This window comes from Eutrigla gurnardus (assembly GCF_963514095.1).
Source record: "Eutrigla gurnardus genome assembly, chromosome: 1".
In the NCBI taxonomy this organism is placed as follows: domain Eukaryota; kingdom Metazoa; phylum Chordata; class Actinopteri; order Perciformes; family Triglidae; genus Eutrigla; species Eutrigla gurnardus.
Window position 1 is genome coordinate 35,440,654 of NC_139915.1, and position 20,062 is coordinate 35,460,715.

The following is a 20,062-nucleotide window of genomic DNA, read 5'->3' on the forward strand; positions in this document are numbered from 1 at the left end:
GAAAATAGGCTTTGTGGCAAAAACAAGAACACACTGGGAAAACCACATTTAACATGAGGGAACTGGAAGTGGGGAAAATGCTGACTCATCTCTGGGTTTCAGGACTCCAATGGTAGTTGCATGGCGTGTTATTTAGGATTTGGCTATAGTATACTCATTTCCTCTGATAAATCATTTTAATGTCATGATTATGGGAGAAAACAGATTTTATTAAGTATTGTTATGCATTTGTTTTGTATGGATGGAATAAAATGACTCCCCAACACCTGTTAACTCTGTTCTGTTCCACTTTGTTGCTTGAAGTCAAATGAATGAAACTCGTGGTCTCCATGTATAACCCGTCGTACGCAGCAGCAGCAGTTGTCACCATGTCCTTGTGTTGCCTCGGGCTTTAATTTAAAATGTTCCCGTCTCTCAGCAGCATGTTTCTCCCGTCGCACATCCTGGCATTTAATGTCACACCGCTGGTGGAGAAACTTAATTGGATTAGTTTGCACTCATTGTTATTTTGCTTTCGGGCCATATTGGAAATATTTGCCTTTTTTTTTCTTATAGATCAGTAATGAAATCAAATAAAGTTATATAATGATGATGCATAGTGACGCAAGCCTCAACGTTAGTGAAGATTTACTTTTAAATAAAAAAAATGGTCTGAATTTAATGATAATAGAAAATGTTCAGTGACAAAATATTTGATCACCTACAATTTATTAAAATACTTAACAGCAGCAAAAACCGCGACTACTAGCAACGGCAGCTACTACTACTAGCAACGACCACTATGACTACTAGCTACTAGCAATGATCGCTACTACTAACAACAGCAGCTACCGCTACTAGCAGTCACCGCTACCACTACTAGCAACAGCAGCTACCGCTACTAGCAGTCACCGCTACCACTACTAGCTACTAGCAACAGCAGCTACCGCTACTAGCAGTCACCGCTACCACTACTAGCTACTAGCAACAGCAGCTACCGCTACTAGCAGTCACCGCTACCACTACTAGCTACTTGCAACGGCAGCTGCTACGAGCAATGACAGTAAATAACGATGACAAATAAAAATGATCTTAATTTTGTTTATTACAAAACATTATACATTTAAAGGAAAATAACTTGATAATCATATGTGCCTCTGGATTTATATAAAGTGGGACTTTTGAAGCGTAAACATTCCACATGACTTTCTTACTGAATAAAATGTATCATAAAGGGATTATTTTGTTATACTCATTTCATTTCTGTCTCAGTTAACAAAATACTAAACAGTCGTTTTTATTTCTTCTTGTAATCGGGAAGGAATTTCTTCCATTTCACGTTCTGCAAACAGGAAAAAAACAAAGGACAGACGTTAAAATCTACATTTCTGCTCCTAATAACATCAACAGCTGTCATTATTCTGTGTACTTACATTGGTCCCCCAGGTGTATTTGGACTTCTGGGTCTTCACGTCCTCCAGCAGCTCGTACGTGTTGCCCTGGGCGGCCGCCGCCTCCCCAGGGAGTTGCTCGTAGGTGTTTTCTGGCAGCCCGGTGGGCGTCGGCCTCTGGAGGACCTCGGCATACATGCTGTCCCCCGGCTGAGCTGAAATCCCCCCGGGCCCCTGAGCCGGCTTGTACAGCGGGTTGGACCGGGACATTCCCACAGCGCCGCCCTGGTGCTCTGACCAGGAGCTGCCGGAGCCGTCTCTGGGATCGTGGAGGGAGTAGGTGTGACAGGTGACCCTCTTCCCAGGAGTGGCTGGGATAGATGCTGTTGAGAAGGGGGGGCGACTGAGCTGGTTCGAGTACTCCTCCTCTTCCTCCTGCTCCTCTTCCTCCTGCTCCTCTGTGTTGCTGTCCAGTCTTGGTAGAGACGGGCTTCTGCTCTCCACCTGTCTCAGCTCCGAGTACATGACCTCTGGTGGACAAAGGTCACCTGGATGGCTTGCGTCAGCGGCATCGAATGAGTTGGACGTTGACGTCGGCTCTGTTGGCGTTGTGTTTCTCCAGAGTCGCTCTGATTGGTTCGCGTTGGTCTCGGCTTCGCCTGGATGTGGTGCCGTGTCGGGCAAAGATCCGCTCTGGGCGAAGCCCTGAGGGATGCCGCCTCTCTTCGGTAGCGGAGGGACGCCCTGAAAGACGGGAATACCAGAAGACAAAACAATCATCAACCAAAACGCAATACAGTGACGGATTATGAACTACTGTCCCCCTGGACACAGATGCATTAAGATCCCCTCCCCCCCCCACACACACCCTATTTGTTCAAAAGTGTGTGTAAACAGAGGAGGGGGGGTCTGGAGGTCCTCCCCCATCAAATCCTGAATTTGGTAGATGTGATTTCCTGCTGGTGCATTTTGGGCATGGCCAGCTGGAGAATGGCAATACCTAAATTCGTTAAGATTTATGCCTCGGGCCGGCCCTGTCACTATGGCAACGGTAAATGTAAAGATGGCCGCCGCTCTGACCATCCTGCTCCATTGGTCTGATTTAAATTTGAATACACAGTAAATCCATGAAATTCAGGCTTCTTCTTTCCCAGGTCTTTAGCTAGCCGCCGCTGCGTGGTCGTACCTGTGAGAGGGACACCGTGTCTACGGACACCGTTACCGTCAGCTTCCTGTTTTGGGATTTAAGCGGCAGTGCCGGCGGCTGAACCATAGCCGCGTCACTTTGCAGCTGGATCCCTCGTTTGTTACCGGGGTCGTTGCCGTGACGATCTTGCTTCTGGTCCCACAGATTCCGCAGAGCTTGGACACTCACCCCGGTCTTCCCTGTGGCGTTGTGGGTCACCACGTCGTACAGCTCACCTGCGTCCTCCTGGAAATCACAAGCACCGTTATCGTCTAAGAATTAATACTACGGAGCACGGATCAAATTTAAACGAGTGTAGCGGTTAATGCGTCTGAGATCTGATTGCATTTGTCTTAAAAGTTGAGTTGGTCATTTGGAAAAAAGCACTTCGCACGCATCGCCGAACCAAACGATCCCAGGAGGTGATTCTACTCAGGAACACTTTCTGTGATATTACTTGAAATCCTCGTAACATACCGATAGCAATGACATAAAACACATTTTAAAAAATGGCAGGACTGTAAAAACCCTGTCCAATCAAAAAAGTTGGTCCGGGGAAAATGATTGGATTGCCTGCCTGTCAGTCAATGCTTACTTCCTGTTTGCACTCTGCCGATCTCGAGCACTCGTTTGGGCGGGGCTTTGAACAGAGGTCTGAACGAAGGGGGCGGGACTTTTACGGTTCGGTGATGCGTTGAAAATCAGTTTTTCCTACTCTGCCTTTAAGGTTTACTACAAACGAAGGCCCCTCCTCACCTCGTAGCAGCTGGAGGTCAGGTATTCCCCGAAGGGCTGGATGGGGCTGACTTTGTAATGCTCGATCAGCGCGGCGAGGCTGCCGTGTGTCTGACAGTCTCCCGATACGCCGAACTGTCCGTCTGGATTCTGGGTGATGACAAAGTGGCGGCACCTGTCGAGGCCCCTTTTTGTTTTGGAGGGAAACCAAAAAGCGCGACGTGACGGTGTGAGATTCATCAGAAAGGGCAGCAAAGAATGCAAATGAACAATGTTGAACAGACTCACTTGTAGGACAGGATGTAGCCGATGGCTTTATCGCTGAGGCGGATGAGAAAACAGCCCAGAGCTTTATCGCTCAGCAGATCTTCTGTGTCCCTGACGGCAAAACATACACCAATTAGACAAACCCACAGGCAAATGAGATTTAAAAATACCACCGGCCATGTCATTGTTTCATCCTGAACGATGTGCATGAGAGAGGGGTAGGAAGACAAACAGAAACGCCTCATTGTTAGTGCAGCGGTTAGACCAGATCCCTGATCAGTGCTTCACCCTGCAAACAGCCTTTATATCTGGAAGGTGATCATCATGTTCTTATGTCTTATAAATGGAGAATTGAATTAATAAGAAATGCATTTATGATGGATTTTAGACTTTGCATCTCTGGAGACCTTTAACATGCACCAGAAAAACTAAATAACACACCAACGGGTCCTCTTTAATCCCGAGGCCTCTATGTGACCCACGAGTCCATCGGTGTTGGCTGTTTCTAGATGGTTATTTAACGCTTATCATCGTTCAATTCCAGCATAATCAGACCATGCAGGTGAACTCTACTGCAGATGCAGTAGTGAGCACTACTTCCCCTTCTTTGGTGGAGATAGTTTTAGCCTATTGTACTTTTAATAAACCCTACTAGCTGCATCCTTCACCACAGTTTGACCTCAGTGTGGTCGGTAGGTGTGGCCCCGGCAACTAACAGATAAACATAATCTCCTGCAGAAATCTATTCGAGTAAAGTTGAATTAAATGCCACGTTAGAACCAAAGACAAGCCTTTTAAAAAGTAGTTTCCACACACAAGCGTCTCCCGCTCCGTCAGATCCGGTGACTCTTACTTTCGTGCAGCGAAGCCCTGAAACCAGTCGGGGAAGCTCCCGTTGTTGAGGACGTGGGGCGCCTGGGTCTCGGTGAACCACCTCAGGACCAGCTCCTTCAGGCCTCCGTCCGGCGCCTCCATGTGCAGGTCGACGGCCGACATCTTCCTCCGTCCTCCACAGGTGTGTCAGCAGCCGGCACCGTGCTCTCTCTCCCTCTCTCTCTCTCTCCGATGACCTTTACCTCTCTAAAGGAAGAAGCCGGGCCTCATTTGACTGCTGCTGCCGCCTGAATGAGCCGTATTGTCTCAGTTTATCTGCCGATGGCTCCTCTGGCTCACAGCCGGCTGCCACTTTCATTTTACTATCTGGGTTCCTGGTCCCAGATCTACACTTTAAACCCACTTGGTGTCATCGTGCCTTTTTCTTTTTATCTGATTAACTCACCGGAGGACCTGAGGACGGGACCATGAATATGTATTTGTTTGTGTGCTTTTTTTTTTATCCCAACGAGGTTAAAATGCAGCAGCCATTCGCTGGTCTGGAACCATATTTATATAAAACGCCTGATGATGGCACTAGATGTAAAGGAACCAAAGTTATTGAGATTCATCCTGAGGGGAACACGATTGTGTGAACAAACACCATCGCAATCCAGCCAATATTCAAAAAGACACTTTGCTCACATTACAAATGTCAACCACATGGTGGCACTACTTGAAAAGTGAGGATCACCAAACTTAGGAGGATCCTCTAGGGAACATGAATACCAGTGGAAGATTTCATGACAAACCAAGTAGTTGTCCAGATATTCTACGCAGAACTGTCATGGTGGAGCAAATTGAAAAGTCAGGGCATCACCAAAATCACTAGGATCCATCCTCTGGGGAACATGAATGAACCAAACACTGTAGCAATCCAGCCAATATTCAAAATGACACTTTGCTCACATTACAAATGTCAACCTCATGGTGGCACTACTTGAAAAGTTAGAGGATCACCAAACTTAGGAGGATCCTCTGGGGAACATGACAATGAGGGTTTCATGACAATCCATGCAGTAGTTGTCCAGATATTCTACTCAGAACTGTCATAACGGAGCACATTGAAAAGTCAGGGCATCACCAAAATCACTAGGATCCATCCTCTGGGGAACATGAATGTCTGAAGCAGATTTCATGATGATCCATGCTCTAGTAGCTGAAATATTTCAGTCTGGACCAACCAACAAACACCGCCACCCGTCAAGCAGGGTTAAAAGGTTGCCCCCTACAGGATGCAACAGTCATTACACCTCACATTACAAAATCCTCTTTGGATGAAGGTGGTGATGAAAGGGGTTCATTCTCTTGTGAGCAGGAATGTGATCAGAAAATCAAATGACAATCTGCACATTTAGATTTTTCGTGTATTATAATAATATAATATAATCAAGTATTATAAAACTATTATTACACTAACTGTAAAACGTATTTTGTTGCTGATTGAATAATATGAAGATGGCCAGCTTTTATTTGAAGGGAGTGAAGGGGTGTGCAATTGTTTAAAAATAAAAATATCAATATCTTTATTGATCAGAATTCATGGTCAATAAATACAATTTTCATCAACATAATTTTTAATAGTAATTGTTATAATTCACCAACCTTAATAAAATACGAAAACGAAAAAAGAGTTGGCAGTTTGCTAGAGCGCGCGAGACAACAGGTGTCATAAGTTCACGCGCGAGCTGAACAGATGGTCAGAGGGGGCAGGGCGCGCGCACGCACGCAGGCACAGACACGGTCACGCCGAACCTCGTTGATATTATTGCGAAGTAAAACCTGAATTACGTTTCTGCGAAGGCACGTGACTCATTTAACACGTGTGATCGCATCGTCTAAATCGGCGCGTGTCACTCTTCGATTCGGCGTGATGATAATTCACCTGAAACTCTCCGTTTCCTCATGTTTACACGTAAGTGTTCACAGTATCGTCAGGGAAAAGGCGTGCAGCTGTAAGCGATGCTACGTTAAATTAGTAGTTTTCTGAATGAAGTCCGGTGTGACGCTCCCCCTTCCTCGTGCGTGAGTCCTCGCGTCCTGTACTCAACGTGACGCGGACAGGAGGACATGCTGACCACGACCAACGCGTTTCAACTCCGTAAGACTTCTTATTTTATTAAAAAAAAATATGTCGGATTATAAAAGGTGAGATTTACAGAAACAGTCTGTAGATCAGTGAACCAACAGGTGGGACAGGATATGCATGTTACGTTCATTAGCTATTTGTGGAGACGCGTTTATTTTCTCTCCCCAGATGATGACGTCACTGCGGCCGGCCGCTGCCAGGTGAAGAGAGATCCGGGAGACCAGCGAGGAGTCCGGGACGAGGAGTCGGCATGGACCCGTTCAAGCAGCAGAGAGTGGAGGACTTCTACGACATCGGCGAAGAGTTGGGCAGGTAAGGCGGCGCACGCGCTCCTGTCTGATGTGACGAGTCAATGGTGGGACGTTCAATGGAAATCGGACACTTCCACACACGACAGGAGGACTTCAGAGGTGTCAAAAGTAGAAGTAAATACTCCAGTAGAAGTAGTGTGTTAAATGTTAAAGTACTTACATGTACTCAACGTAGAAAGTAAAAGTATGCCTATGAAGGACATTTCTACCGGCTATTTTTAAGTCTAACATAATCTGGCGTCAAGGAGAAAATGTGACGAGTAGAAAGATATTAGTTTGAACATGTAGGGAGGAAAAGTACACAGAAATAAATACTCAAGTAAAATTACAAGATACCTGAACATTCTATTTGTACTTCTTAAAATTGGCTAATCATGTACGGCAGTACACAAACCTTGAGATGGATAAATACATAAATACGTGGACAATAATTTAAATAATAGAAGTATTAACAACTATTAATATATTTAGTTATTTATTCATGTATTTATTATTATATCAGGCAACAACACACATCACACACACATCACACACATCACACACATCACACACCTCACACACACATCACACACCTCACACACACATCACACACCTCACACACACATCACACACATCACACACCTCACACACCTCACACACACATCACACACCTCACACACACATCACACACATCACACACCTCACACACCTCACACACCTCACACACACATCACACACCTCACACACACATCACACACACATCACACACCTCACACACACATCACACACCTCACACACACATCACACACATCACACACATCACACACCTCACACACCTCACACACACATCACACACCTCACACACACATCACACACCTCACACACATCACACACATCACACACACCTCACACACATCACACACCTCACACACATCACACACCTCACACACACATCACACACACATCACACACACATCACACACACATCACAAACCTCACACACATCACACACCTCACACACCACACACACCACACACACCACACACCTCACACACCTCACACACACCTCACACACCTCACACACACCACACACATCTCACACATCACACACACACCTCACACATCACACACCTCACACACATCACACACATCACACACCTCACACACCTCACACACATCACACACCACACACACCTCACACCACACACACCACACACACCTCACACACCTCACACACACACCACACACATCACACACATCTCACACACATCACACACATATCACACATCACACACACACCTCACACATCACACACCTCACACACATCACACACACCTCACACACACCACACACATCACACACATCTCACACACATCACACACATATCACACATCACACACACCTCACACACCTCACACATCACACACATCACACACCACACACCTCACACACATCACACACCACACACACCTCACACACCTCGTCTGTTTGTCGGATTACGAGCCAAAGCTTCCTCGTGTTCCTCCGTTCACTGAGAAATCGTCTCACAGTAAACTCTGCTTTGAATGACGTCGGTAAGAGAAACTGTGATGTCTGTTTTACTGTCTGGGGTTTCAGGTCCAGTTGCTGTGGTGGTTAAGTGGAGATGACTGTTGCGTGTGTTAAGCTGCTTTTTTAAAGGACTCTATCTTTAGCTGGGAGGCGACTGTATCTGATCTCAGACCTGCTGCACACGAGGAAGTGCAGCGTCAGATTACAAACCCTTCAAACCAGAACCACAAATAACCACAGCAGCCGTTTGGCCTTTTGGATGTTAACTACTGTCTGTCTGTCTTTATATATATATATATATATATATATATATATATATATATATATATATATATATATATATACACATATATACATACACTCAACAAAAATATAAACGCAACACTTTTTTGTTTTTGCTCCCATTTTTCATGAGATGGACTTAAAGATCTAAAATTCATTCCAGATACACAATATTACCATTTCTCTCAAACATTGTTCACAAATCTGTCTAAATGTGTGATAGTGAGCACTTCTGCTTTGCTGAGATAATCCATCCCACCTCACAGGTGTGCCACATCAAGATGCTGATCTGACATCATGATTAGTGCACAGGTGTACCTTATACTGCCCACAATAAAAGGCCACCCTGGTGTGGTATGTTTTTTGTGACTGATATGTAAGGAGAAAAATCATCTTGTTTTTGGCATTTCTGCTGCAATCATTTGACTGATACACGAGCAGCTCCACCTGTGATGAGCTCAAACATGGTTTTTAAATCTCTTTGCACTTAATGAAGTGAATTAAAACCTCCCGTGACTCCTCCCCCTCCTCCTGCGTTGCAGTGGGCAGTTCGCCATCGTGAAGCAATGCAGAGAGAAAAGCACGGGCCGGGCGTTCGCCGCCAAGTTCATCAAGAAGCGGCAGAGCATGGCGAGCTCCCGCGGCGTGCGGCGCGAGGAGATCGAGCGGGAGGTGGACATCCTGCAGCAGATCCAGCACGCCAACATCGTCACGCTGCACGACGTCTACGAGAACCGCACCGACGTGGTGCTGATCCTGGAGCTGTGAGCTCGCCGTGTGCTTGCGTGACATCATCGATGATTCACAGAAATGTGTTTTAGATTCCAGTCGACGTTGGGCTGATCAGCACTTTGTTCTCAGGGTCTCTGGGGGGGAGCTGTTCGACTTCCTGGCCCAGAAGGAGTCTCTCAGCGAGGAAGAGGCCACGCAGTTCATCAAGCAGATCCTGGAGGGGGTCAACTACCTCCACGCCCGCAAGATCGCCCACTTCGATCTCAAGGTGCGTCCAGACCAGACTCTAACATGTGATCAGCTTCTGAACTGTTCTTCAGTGTTGACGCTCTGGAGAAACCAGATCTCTGCTCCTTCAGCCTGTCTGAGTAGACCAGACGTGGGTAGACCAGATCTGTGTAGACAAGATCTGTGTAGACCTGGTCAGTCTAGAGAAGATATACCGGTATACGAGGCGAGAGGCCTGATGTCACAGTTCTGACTTTATAAGTCACAGTCACACTGAAATGATGCGATTCAGCTGAGCTGAGAGCTTTTTGGTTCACGCTCCAAAGTTCATTCCTCAGAGTGACTCAGCATCTTTTTGGGAGGCGGTCCCCCAGAAACACAGTTCTGTGATTTCAAGATCAAAACAAAAAGGACTGTTTAAATATCAGGGACCACACCGTGACCTGCAAGTTGGCTCCGCCCCCACGTTTGTGAGCTTTCCACGTCCGTTTCTGGTGGAAAGCCGAGTGGACAGACCGATGCACTTTTGACTTTTGACACAGTTAAAGTGTGTGTGTGTGTGTGTGTGGGCGGGGCTTATCCCACCCTCATACATGCCCATGATTATGATTACCAGGAGATGGAGAATGACTACGAGGAGACTAAAAAAATGACGACAATAACACATCATCAACATCTACAAAGAGATGCAAGTAAATCTGCAAACGTGACCTCTGACCTCGAACGTGTCCTGAGGTCATATCAAGTGACAAGCAGCTGTCAACCATGTGACCGTTTCTGTTATTCTGACTGATCCAGGATCAGCAGCTTTGGGGCTTCATGGTTGAGTCAGTGTGTTTGTTTGTATTTTTCAATCCTTCGTATTTGAGACAACGATCTTCTGTTTTTCTGAGCACTTTAAGGACCTTTAAGGATAAAAAAGAAAATATAGAATAAAAGTAATTATTACTTATTTTGCAAAGCATTTTTTCAGATGGATCTAAACATCTGAGCGTCTAAACAAAAGTTGAGCCTCATTCCCGTTTTTCTGTACATTGGAGACGGTGATTTCTGATGTTTCAACCTTTATTGGGCTGTCAGCTTGTTCTACCAGGAGAGAGATGAGTAAAGTGGATTTAATCCACTAGGGGGAGCTATTAGCTGTGTTTCATCTGGAAAATAAGACTAACTGCTGCTGGGCACAGCAACTTTGAGTTTTCTGTTGTCAGACGTTTTTGCACCTTTTTGCAATGTAACGATTTAACAGTTAATGTCTCTCTCTCTCTCTCTCTCTGTCTCTGTCTCTCTCTCTCTCTCCCTCCAGCCTGAGAACATCATGCTGCTGGACAAGAACGTGCCCTTGCCGAGAATCAAACTTATTGATTTCGGTCTCGCCCACAAGATTGAAGCCGGCGTCGAGTTCAAAAACATCTTCGGGACGCCCGAGTTTGTAGGTGAGACACTTAAACGCTCATCATCACTATTTTTTATTTATTTTATTTGTTAGTATTATTGCTTTTTTGCCATTTTTTATTTTTATTTTTTACTTTTGTATTTTTTTGTTATTATTAATAATTTATTGCTATTCATTTTTGATTTTTTTACTTTTATATTTGTTTATTTTCTCTTAGGTTCTACTTCAGGAAATGTTCTGTTATATTTAAAAAAATAAACTACATAAAAAGTTAAAACAAAAAGGCTGCTGCCTCACTGTAAGACCAATAAAAAAGATAAGGGAGGAAGGAAAGTGATGCTTAAGTGCTTCGTCCGTTTGCGTTGCAGCGCCGGAGATCGTCAACTACGAGCCGCTGGGGTTGGAGGCCGACATGTGGAGCATCGGGGTCATCACCTACATCCTGCAAGTGCACCGCCGACACGCCGACACGCCGCTTTAGAGAGGCGCCTGGCTTCCCCTCCATGAACCACTCTTTTCCCGCTCTTTGTCTCCCGGTCCAGGCTGAGCGGGGCGTCGCCGTTCCTCGGGGAGACCAAGCAGGACACACTGGGCAACATTTCCGCCGTCAACTACGAGTTCGACGAGGAGTTCTTCTGTCACACCAGCGACTTGGCCAAGAAGTTCATCGGCCAGCTGCTGGAGGAGGATAAGAAGTGAGATCGGACGTTGTTGTCCAGAGTTTAGTCACGTTTCTACGACTGTAGGAACCTGAGAGAGGGTGCAAAATTCCGACAAAAAAGTGGCAAATTTGCGAGTTTATTACAATGCTAATAACCAGCATTTATGCTAGCTAACTACGTATGAATGTTGGCATTTATTTCTCTAATTAATACATCACAACATGTGACAAGGCCTTGTTAAGGACCGTTTTATTGATCGGGGCAGTTGGGCTATGATGCTAGCGGTAGCGTTCACTCGTTGTCATAGCAACGGCAAACATCTGGTGTTAGCAGAACCAAGCAACTTCTTTATATCACAAGTGAAAGACAAGTGAAAGCTACCGCTAGCATCTTAGCCCAACCGCCCCGATCAATAAACACCCATAAGATGACAACATGGCCTCATATGAATAGAAGCATCAACATCATCACCCTAAGGACCTTAACGAGGTTAACGAGGCGTTGTCACACGTTGGAATGATTCATTAGAAACATACATTCATGGGAAGGTAGCTAGCATAGATGCTGGTTGTTAGCATCGTAATAAAGTGCCACTTTTTTGTCTCTAAATGTTGCCCCCCCTCTCTCTCGGCTCTGTTTTTTTTTTTTTTTTTTTTTCTCAGGAAAAGATTAACGATCCAAGACGCTCTCAACCACCCGTGGATCAAGGTAATGTGGAAACCTTTACACACAGAATTGGGTGAATATCTTTGATAAGCTGCACGTTTCTGACTCCACCTTCTTTTAAAGTCCAACGAGCACAAGGAGGAGAACAAAGCCCAGGAGCCGAGGAAGCGGGAGCGCCGCCAGCTGAAGACCAAGCGCCTGAGGGAGTACACCATCAAGTCGCACTCCAGCATGCCGCCCAACAACACCTACGTCAACTTTGAGCGCTTCGCCCAGGTGGTGGAGGACATCGACCAGATGGAGAGCTCCTTCGCCGGCCTGGCGGCGGCTCACGACTCCCTGCAGGAGGACATCGACGCCATGGTGTCCCGGTACAACGAGAAGGAGGCCTGGTACAAGGAGGAGAGCGAGGACCTGCGCCATGAGCTGTCGCAGGTCCGCTACGAGTTCCGCAAGGTGGAGGCCTTCAAGAGGGGCCTGCAGGACGACATGCAGGCGTTCGGCTGCAGCCTCGGCGCCGTCGCCGGCCGCTTCCAGGAGCGCCGGAGCCGCTTCGATGCACTGCGCCTGGAGCTCAGCGGCGAGCTGAAGTGGGTGCAGGAGGTGATGGGTTCGTTCCCCGCAGACGACGACGCCGGCGGTGGCGGCGGGTATCCGAGCTGCAGCTTCTCCACCGTCTTCAGCAACAATGACGTGAACGAGGCCCTGAAGGAGCTGCTGAACCGGTCCTGTGGGGGGGAGCTGCTGTCTGGGGTCGGCCTGGACTTTGAGACCGGACAGCAAAGATAAAGGTTCAGCACTTCCACCGTTAGTCACAGGGTGGGAAATTGCCTCGCGTTACCAAAGACCACAGGGTCATTTGCCGGAGAGGAGGCGGGGCTTCACCTCCATGTAGACCCCCAACCAGGTCTCCTCCATCCTGGCTGGAATCCCCACTATCGCTGCTTTTACATTTTGAAGTCTCGGATCCACCAGGAAACCAGACCCTGTCCTGTCTGGGTTCATGACATCATCCAGAGGATTTCATCAAGCTGGACTCATTGGGTCTAGCAAGACCCACGTGGGCTGGTTCACCACAGCTGGAGGACCCAGAATCAAGTATTGATCTGTGATTTAATATCAATAACCAGATGTTAAGGATGCTGAAATAACTCCATCATGATGGTGATCAGTAAAAAGTGCTGAGTCATGCTTTGTTAGGTCTGTCTGCAGACCACAAGATAACTGCTGTTAAAACGCTGGTTTTCTGGATGGAGTCTGGTTGATGGTGCTGAAGTCTCTTTGCAGACGACTGGTTGGACGCTGAGCTGCGTTTAGTACTTGTTTTCTGCACAATGAGGGTAAAGTTGAATCTAATCTCATAATAACTGTAAGAAATGTGCAGCGGGAGCGTTTCCCTTTAACTTGTAATCAGTCTGTTGTGGCGTGTGCTGACTTTGTCTTGTGTCTATGATAGATTAATATAAAAACCACAAACCCCGTCAGTACCATGGATGTGTGTTATTTAACGTTTTATTCATTGTCACAAGCATGCCATCTGTCCTCTGCATTGAAGCCAATCATCAAACCCCCCACAGACCAGGTACGAGTGTCTAAAGAGTCGGCTCGGTGCATCTCCTCCCGCTCACAAGGTCAGATTGATCAACGCGATGACAGTCAGCTGATGTTTACGCACCCTCGCTTGCACAATATTGACTTTGTAAATTTGTCCATGATTGTAGCTGCCGTAGCATTTCCTCCAATTCAGAAGTCTTGTGAATCCACGTGTACATGGACGAGCGTTGGTTTAGTCCAGGGAACCAGTTAATGACTCTTTGGCTTCAAGGTGAACTGAGGGGTGAACTGAGGGATCAAACATCAGGTTTTAAGGTCCTTAGAGCAATAACATATCTGCTTACGGTAAACTCCAACAATATCTAACTTTTAAAAATGGCTTGAATGTAGGTAAATACAGAATTTATCATTTCTAGTTTTGCCTCTGTGCTCTAGCCCTTATAGGGTACGTATATCCTGGATTACAAAAAACCTCATTAATAATGCACAAAAACCTGTAGATATTTAATACAAGCACGTTAAGAACAACTGTATGTGTGTCATATATATATATATATATATATATACTGTATGTATATATATATATATATATTGTACATCATGCTGTATACATGTACAACAATAAAAAAACAGTAATCCAGGCAGATATACAGTCCAGAGGAATATTCGACAACACTCATGCAGAAGATTTGCAGCATCAGCTTTCTGCTGTCACAGAATCGTCCGGGTCACAGAATGTGGTGTAACACCGGCCTGCACGTTCCACACGGCGACCTTCAGGCCGAAGCTGAGCTTGTGTGTGCACTTTGCCGCCGGTCGCCTGGTTAAAGTCCGCAGGCGTGTGTGTTCTGAGCGTGATGTCACGGAAGGAGAGGTCATGTGATCATCGACATGTAGGAACTCGCTGCTGCTGCTGCTGGGACACAGAGGCGGGGTTAGGATGATTTATGTTGCTGTTGAACAATTAAAGTACATATAGACTTTTTTTCTTTTCTGAAATAACAGAAACTCTTTTAAATTAATATTAATGTGATGACATCTGTGATAGAACAGAGAAAACAAGATCTCCATATCTGAGGGACTGAAAACGGCATTTTCTGACATTTCTTTATGAAAAATGCCTTTTGATGATGAACAGATGATGAAAATAGTTGGTGATTATATTTCTGTGGATCTGTTAGTGGAATTAGTTTTCCTTTCATTTGTGGTCCTTCTGTAAAAAGCTGTCTCCAAACATCATGTTGGTTGTTTAGAGGACAATAACATCTCATTTAATGGGATGAACAAGTGACATAATAAGTAGACTGAATACTGACCATTGGATTGATACAAAGATGGAGTTTACCACAGCTGGAAGGGGCTGGAAAAGCATGGAAATGCACCTTGAAGTGCTTGGAAAGTGCTTGGATTTGACTTTGGAGAAGGTGGAGGAACCCTGTAATGCATTTGTTAATTAACGGTAATTGAACACTGATTTTTCCCCCTTTTTATTTTTGGCCAGGTTACCGGCGTCGTCATGGCGATGACCAACGCATCATAAAACTCCCAGCAAACAAACACATGTTTATCCTCATCAAACCGCTCGGTGGGAAGCCGGTGTGACGTTGTTTGTTGTCAGTTTTTTGTTTTGGTGTTAACAAACGGTCTCATGATTTTGAAATGCCATTTAAACTCGAACTTGCTGAGTCATGGCGCTAACAAGTGTGTCAGCCGCCACGGGGCGTTGGCTTCAGTCTACGGCGATGAGCTGGAACAGATCGGAGACAAAAGACCAGCTGGGACACGAACTAGACCTCAGACCAGGAGGGGGGGCACCCGGAGAGCTCGCTTCCATCATGTGGAGATACTCGACTATTCTGAGAGCACTTTGTGTTCATGGGCCGCTCACAGGGCGCTAACAGGAAGTGAGCATCACACCGGCCCCCTCCACAGAGAGCCAATGGGATTCTGGGTTGTTGCAGACAATAAACGTGTATGATGGTGACACATTTTGTGATTTATGAATCAGCAGAAGTAAAAAGCCACCGTTGGGCTCCAAACGAACTGTGTGATGTCACGAAGGTGGACTCGCTCCCTTCATCCTGTATGTGTAACGTTATAGACCATCATGCATCACTCTGAAGCAGCGGGATGGAGACAAATAATTTATTTAATGAGAGCAGAACATCACAACACAGACGGCCATAAATACTTTGAATTAATTATTCATTTACACTAAGTGCCCCAACTAACCTTTCACAATAAAAGCCCTTTACAAATAGACGCCATCACTGCTGACCAGTATATAGACCACTACAGTCCCCTATGTAGTCCTCTACACAGTCCAGTATATAGACCACTACAGTCCCCTATGTAGTCCTCTATACAGTCCAGTATATAGACCACTACAGTCCCCTATGTAGTCCTCTACACAGTCCAGTATATAGACCACTACAGTCCCCTATGTAGTCCTCTATACAGTCCAGTATATAGACCACTACAGTCCCCTATGTAGTCCTCTATACAGTCCAGTATATAGACCACTACAGTCCTCTATACAGTCCAGTATATAGACCACTACAGTCCCCTATGTAGTCCTCTATACAGTCCAGTATATAGACCACTACAGTCCCCTATGTAGTCCTCTACACAGTCCAGTATATAGACCACTTCAGTCCTCTATGTAGTCCTCTACACAGTCCAGTATATAGACCACTACAGTCCCCTATACAATCCAGTATATAGACCACTACAGTCCCCTATGTAGTCCTCTACACAGTCCGGTATATAGACAACTACAGTCCCCTATGTAGTCCTCTACACAGTCCAGTATATAGACCACTACAGTCCCCTATGTAGTCCTCTACACAGTCCAGTATATAGACCACTTCAGACCTCTATGTAGTCCTCTACACAGTCCAGTATATAGACCACTTCAGTCCTCTATGTAGTCCTCTATACAGTCCAGTATATAGACCACTTCAGTCCCCTATGTAGTCCTCTACACAGTCCAGTATATAGACCACTACAGTCCCCTATGTAGTCCTCTACACAGTCCAGTATATAGACCACTACAGTCCCCTATACAGTCCAGTATATAGACCACTACAGTCCCCTATGTAGTCCTCTACACAGTCCAGTATATAGACCACTACAGTCCCCTATACAGTCCAGTATATAGACCACTACAGTCCCCTATGTAGTCCTCTACACAGTCCAGTATATAGACCACTACAGTCCTCTATGTAGTCCTCTATACAGTCCAGTATATAGACCACTACAGTCCCCTATGTAGTCCTCTATACAATCCAGTATATAGACCACTACAGTCCTCTATACAGTCCAGTATATAGACCACTACAGTCCCCTATGTAGTCCTCTATACAGTCCAGTATATAGACCACTACAGTCCTCTATGTAGTCCTCTATACAGTCCAGTATATAGACCACTACAGTCCTCTATGTAGTCCTCTATACAGTCCAGTATATAGACCAATACAGTCCTCTATACAGTCCAGTATATAGACCAGTACAGTCCCCTATGTAGTCCTCTATACAGTCCAGTATATAGACCAGTACAGTCCCCTATGTAGTCCTCTATACAGTCCAGTATATAGACCACTACAGTCCTCTATGTAGTCCTCTATACAGTCCAGTATATAGACCACTACAGTCCTCTATGTAGTCCTCTATACAGTCCAGTATATAGACCACTACAGTCCCCTATGTAGTCCTCTATACAGTCCAGTATATAGACCACTACAGTCCTCTATGTAGTCCTCTATACAGTCCAGTATATAGACCACTACAGTCCCCTATGTAGTCCTCTATACAGTCCAGTATATAGACCACTACAGTCCCCTATGTAGTCCTCTACACAGTCCAGTATATAGACCACTTCAGTCCTCTATGTAGTCCTCTACACAGTCCAGTATATAGACCACTACAGTCCCCTATACAATCCAGTATATAGACCACTACAGTCCCCTATGTAGTCCTCTACACAGTCCGGTATATAGACAACTACAGTCCCCTATGTAGTCCTCTACACAGTCCAGTATATAGACCACTTCAGTCCTCTATGTAGTCCTCTACACAGTCCAGTATATAGACCACTTCAGTCCTCTATGTAGTCCTCTATACAGTCCAGTATATAGACCACTTCAGTCCCCTATGTAGTCCTCTACACAGTCCAGTATATAGACCACTACAGTCCCCTATGTAGTCCTCTACACAGTCCAGTATATAGACCACTACAGTCCCCTATACAGTCCAGTATATAGACCACTACAGTCCCCTATGTAGTCCTCTACACAGTCCAGTATATAGACCACTACAGTCCTCTATGTAGTCCTCTATACAGTCCAGTATATAGACCACTACAGTCCCCTATGTAGTCCTCTATACAATCCAGTATATAGACCACTACAGTCCTCTATACAGTCCAGTATATAGACCACTACAGTCCCCTATGTAGTCCTCTATACAGTCCAGTATATAGACCACTACAGTCCTCTATGTAGTCCTCTATACAGTCCAGTATATAGACCACTACAGTCCTCTATGTAGTCCTCTATACAGTCCAGTATATAGACCACTACAGTCCTCTATACAGTCCAGTATATAGACCAGTACAGTCCCCTATGTAGTCCTCTATACAGTCCAGTATATAGACCACTACAGTCCTCTATGTAGTCCTCTATACAGTCCAGTATATAGACCACTACAGTCCTCTATGTAGTCCTCTATACAGTCCAGTATATAGACCACTACAGTCCTCTATGTAGTCCTCTATACAGTCCAGTATATAGACCACTACAGTCCTCTATGTAGTCCTCTATACAGTCCAGTATATAGACCACTACAGTCCTCTATGTAGTCCTCTATACAGTCCAGTATATAGACCACTACAGTCCCCTATGTAGTCCTCTATACAGTCCAGTATATAGACCACTACAGTCCTCTATGTAGTCCTCTATACAGTCCAGTATATAGACCACTACAGTCCTCTATGTAGTCCTCTATACAGTCCAGTATATAGACCACTACAGTCCCCTATGTAGTCCTCTATACAGTCCAGTATATAGACCACTACAGTCCTCTATGTAGTCCTCTATACAGTCCAGTATATAGACCACTACAGTCCTCTATGTAGTCCTCTATACAGTCCAGTATATAGACCACTACAGTCCTCTATGTAGTCCTCTATACAGTCCAGTATATAGACCACTACAGTCCTCTATGTAGTCCTCTATACAGTCCAGTATATAGACCACTACAGTCCTCTATGTAGTCCTCTATACAGTCCAGTATATAGACCACTACAGTCCCCTATGTAGTCCTCTATACAGTCCAGTATATAGACCACTACAGTCCCCTATGTAGTCCTCTATACAGTCCAGTATATAGACCACTACAGTCCCCTATGTAGTCCTCTATACAGTCCAGTATATAGACCACTTCAGTCCCCTATGTAGTCCTCTATACAGTCCAGTATATAGACCACTACAGTCCTCTATGTAGTCCTCTACACAGTCCAGTATATAGACCACTTCAGTCCCCTATGTAGTCCTCTATACAGTCCAGTATATAGACCACTACAGTCCCCTATGTAGTCCTCTATACAGTCCAGTATATAGACCACTACAGTCCTCTATGTAGTCCTCTATACAGTCCAGTATATAGACCACTACAGTCCTCTATGTAGTCCTCTATACAGTCCAGTATATAGACCACTACAGTCCCCTATGTAGTCCTGCCTGGATAGTGAGTGAGGGACTTCGGACACACCCCTTGACTTTGAGACGAGAAAAGGAAGTTTGAGAAAATCCCAAACAAGAAGAAGTAAGTTAAAAAATGCTGATTCATTTCTGGTTTTGATGAGTCATTCCTGCAGCCCTCTGTAGCCTAATGTGAGGGCCTTTAACCTGTTTATGTGGTTAACACAAGCTCAAGGGATTTTAACTTTTGTTCTAAAAGATTAAATCCATCAGTAAATAATACCCCTCTGGTCATGTGACATTGGTTTAAAGCCTAATATTAGATATATATTTATAAAAAAATCATAAACATGCCGTAGCCTGCATGTTTACCGCCGCTTGTCTCGGGGGAGTCGGTGGAGAACCAAGCCGGAGCTAAAAGGAGAGGTCATATTTCTGCGTGGAGAAAAGCGTCTATAACCACCTTTCGCCCATGTGACCCGGGA

The 20,062-nt window shown here is 45.3% G+C and overlaps 2 protein-coding genes across 2 annotated transcripts; one reads left to right on the forward strand and one right to left on the reverse strand.

Annotated features, from left to right (window-relative positions):
- Positions 1–1,072: 1,072 nt before the first annotated feature.
- sh2d7 (SH2 domain containing 7) lies at positions 1,073–4,676 on the reverse strand. Its single transcript, XM_084006441.1, has 6 exons — positions 4,412–4,676; positions 3,580–3,669; positions 3,313–3,478; positions 2,557–2,802; positions 1,413–2,114; positions 1,073–1,321 (listed from the first exon to the last, which is right to left on the reverse strand). Exons 1-6 carry the CDS (start codon positions 4,552–4,554, stop codon positions 1,277–1,279), a joined length of 1,392 nt encoding a protein of 463 aa, XP_083862567.1. The 5' UTR covers positions 4,555–4,676; the 3' UTR covers positions 1,073–1,276.
- A 1,746-nt stretch (positions 4,677–6,422) lies between these two features.
- dapk2a (death-associated protein kinase 2a) lies at positions 6,423–13,803 on the forward strand. The gene is made up of 9 exons (XM_084022100.1): positions 6,423–6,532; positions 6,689–6,832; positions 9,186–9,407; positions 9,505–9,643; positions 10,907–11,036; positions 11,365–11,440; positions 11,539–11,691; positions 12,321–12,366; positions 12,448–13,803. Exons 2-9 carry the CDS (start codon positions 6,771–6,773, stop codon positions 13,111–13,113), a joined length of 1,494 nt encoding a protein of 497 aa, XP_083878226.1. The 5' UTR covers positions 6,423–6,532; positions 6,689–6,770; the 3' UTR covers positions 13,114–13,803.
- The last annotated feature ends 6,259 nt before the right edge of the window (positions 13,804–20,062 follow it).

Coding starts and splice junctions, on each gene's coding strand:
- sh2d7 (XM_084006441.1), bottom strand. CDS start 4,554: ATGTCGGCCGTCGACCTGCACATGGAGGCGCCGGACGGAGGCCTGAAG. Junction 3,670..4,411: donor CAGGGCTTCGCTGCACGAAA/GTAAGAGTCACC, acceptor TTTTGCCGTCAG/GGACACAGAAGATCTGCTGA. Junction 1,322..1,412: donor AATACACCTGGGGGACCAAT/GTAAGTACACAG, acceptor TCCTGTTTGCAG/AACGTGAAATGGAAGAAATT.
- dapk2a (XM_084022100.1), top strand. CDS start 6,771: ATGGACCCGTTCAAGCAGCAGAGAGTGGAGGACTTCTACGACATCGGC. Junction 11,037..11,364: donor CGGGACGCCCGAGTTTGTAG/GTGAGACACTTA, acceptor TTTGCGTTGCAG/CGCCGGAGATCGTCAACTAC. Junction 11,441..11,538: donor GGGGTCATCACCTACATCCT/GCAAGTGCACCG, acceptor CTCCCGGTCCAG/GCTGAGCGGGGCGTCGCCGT.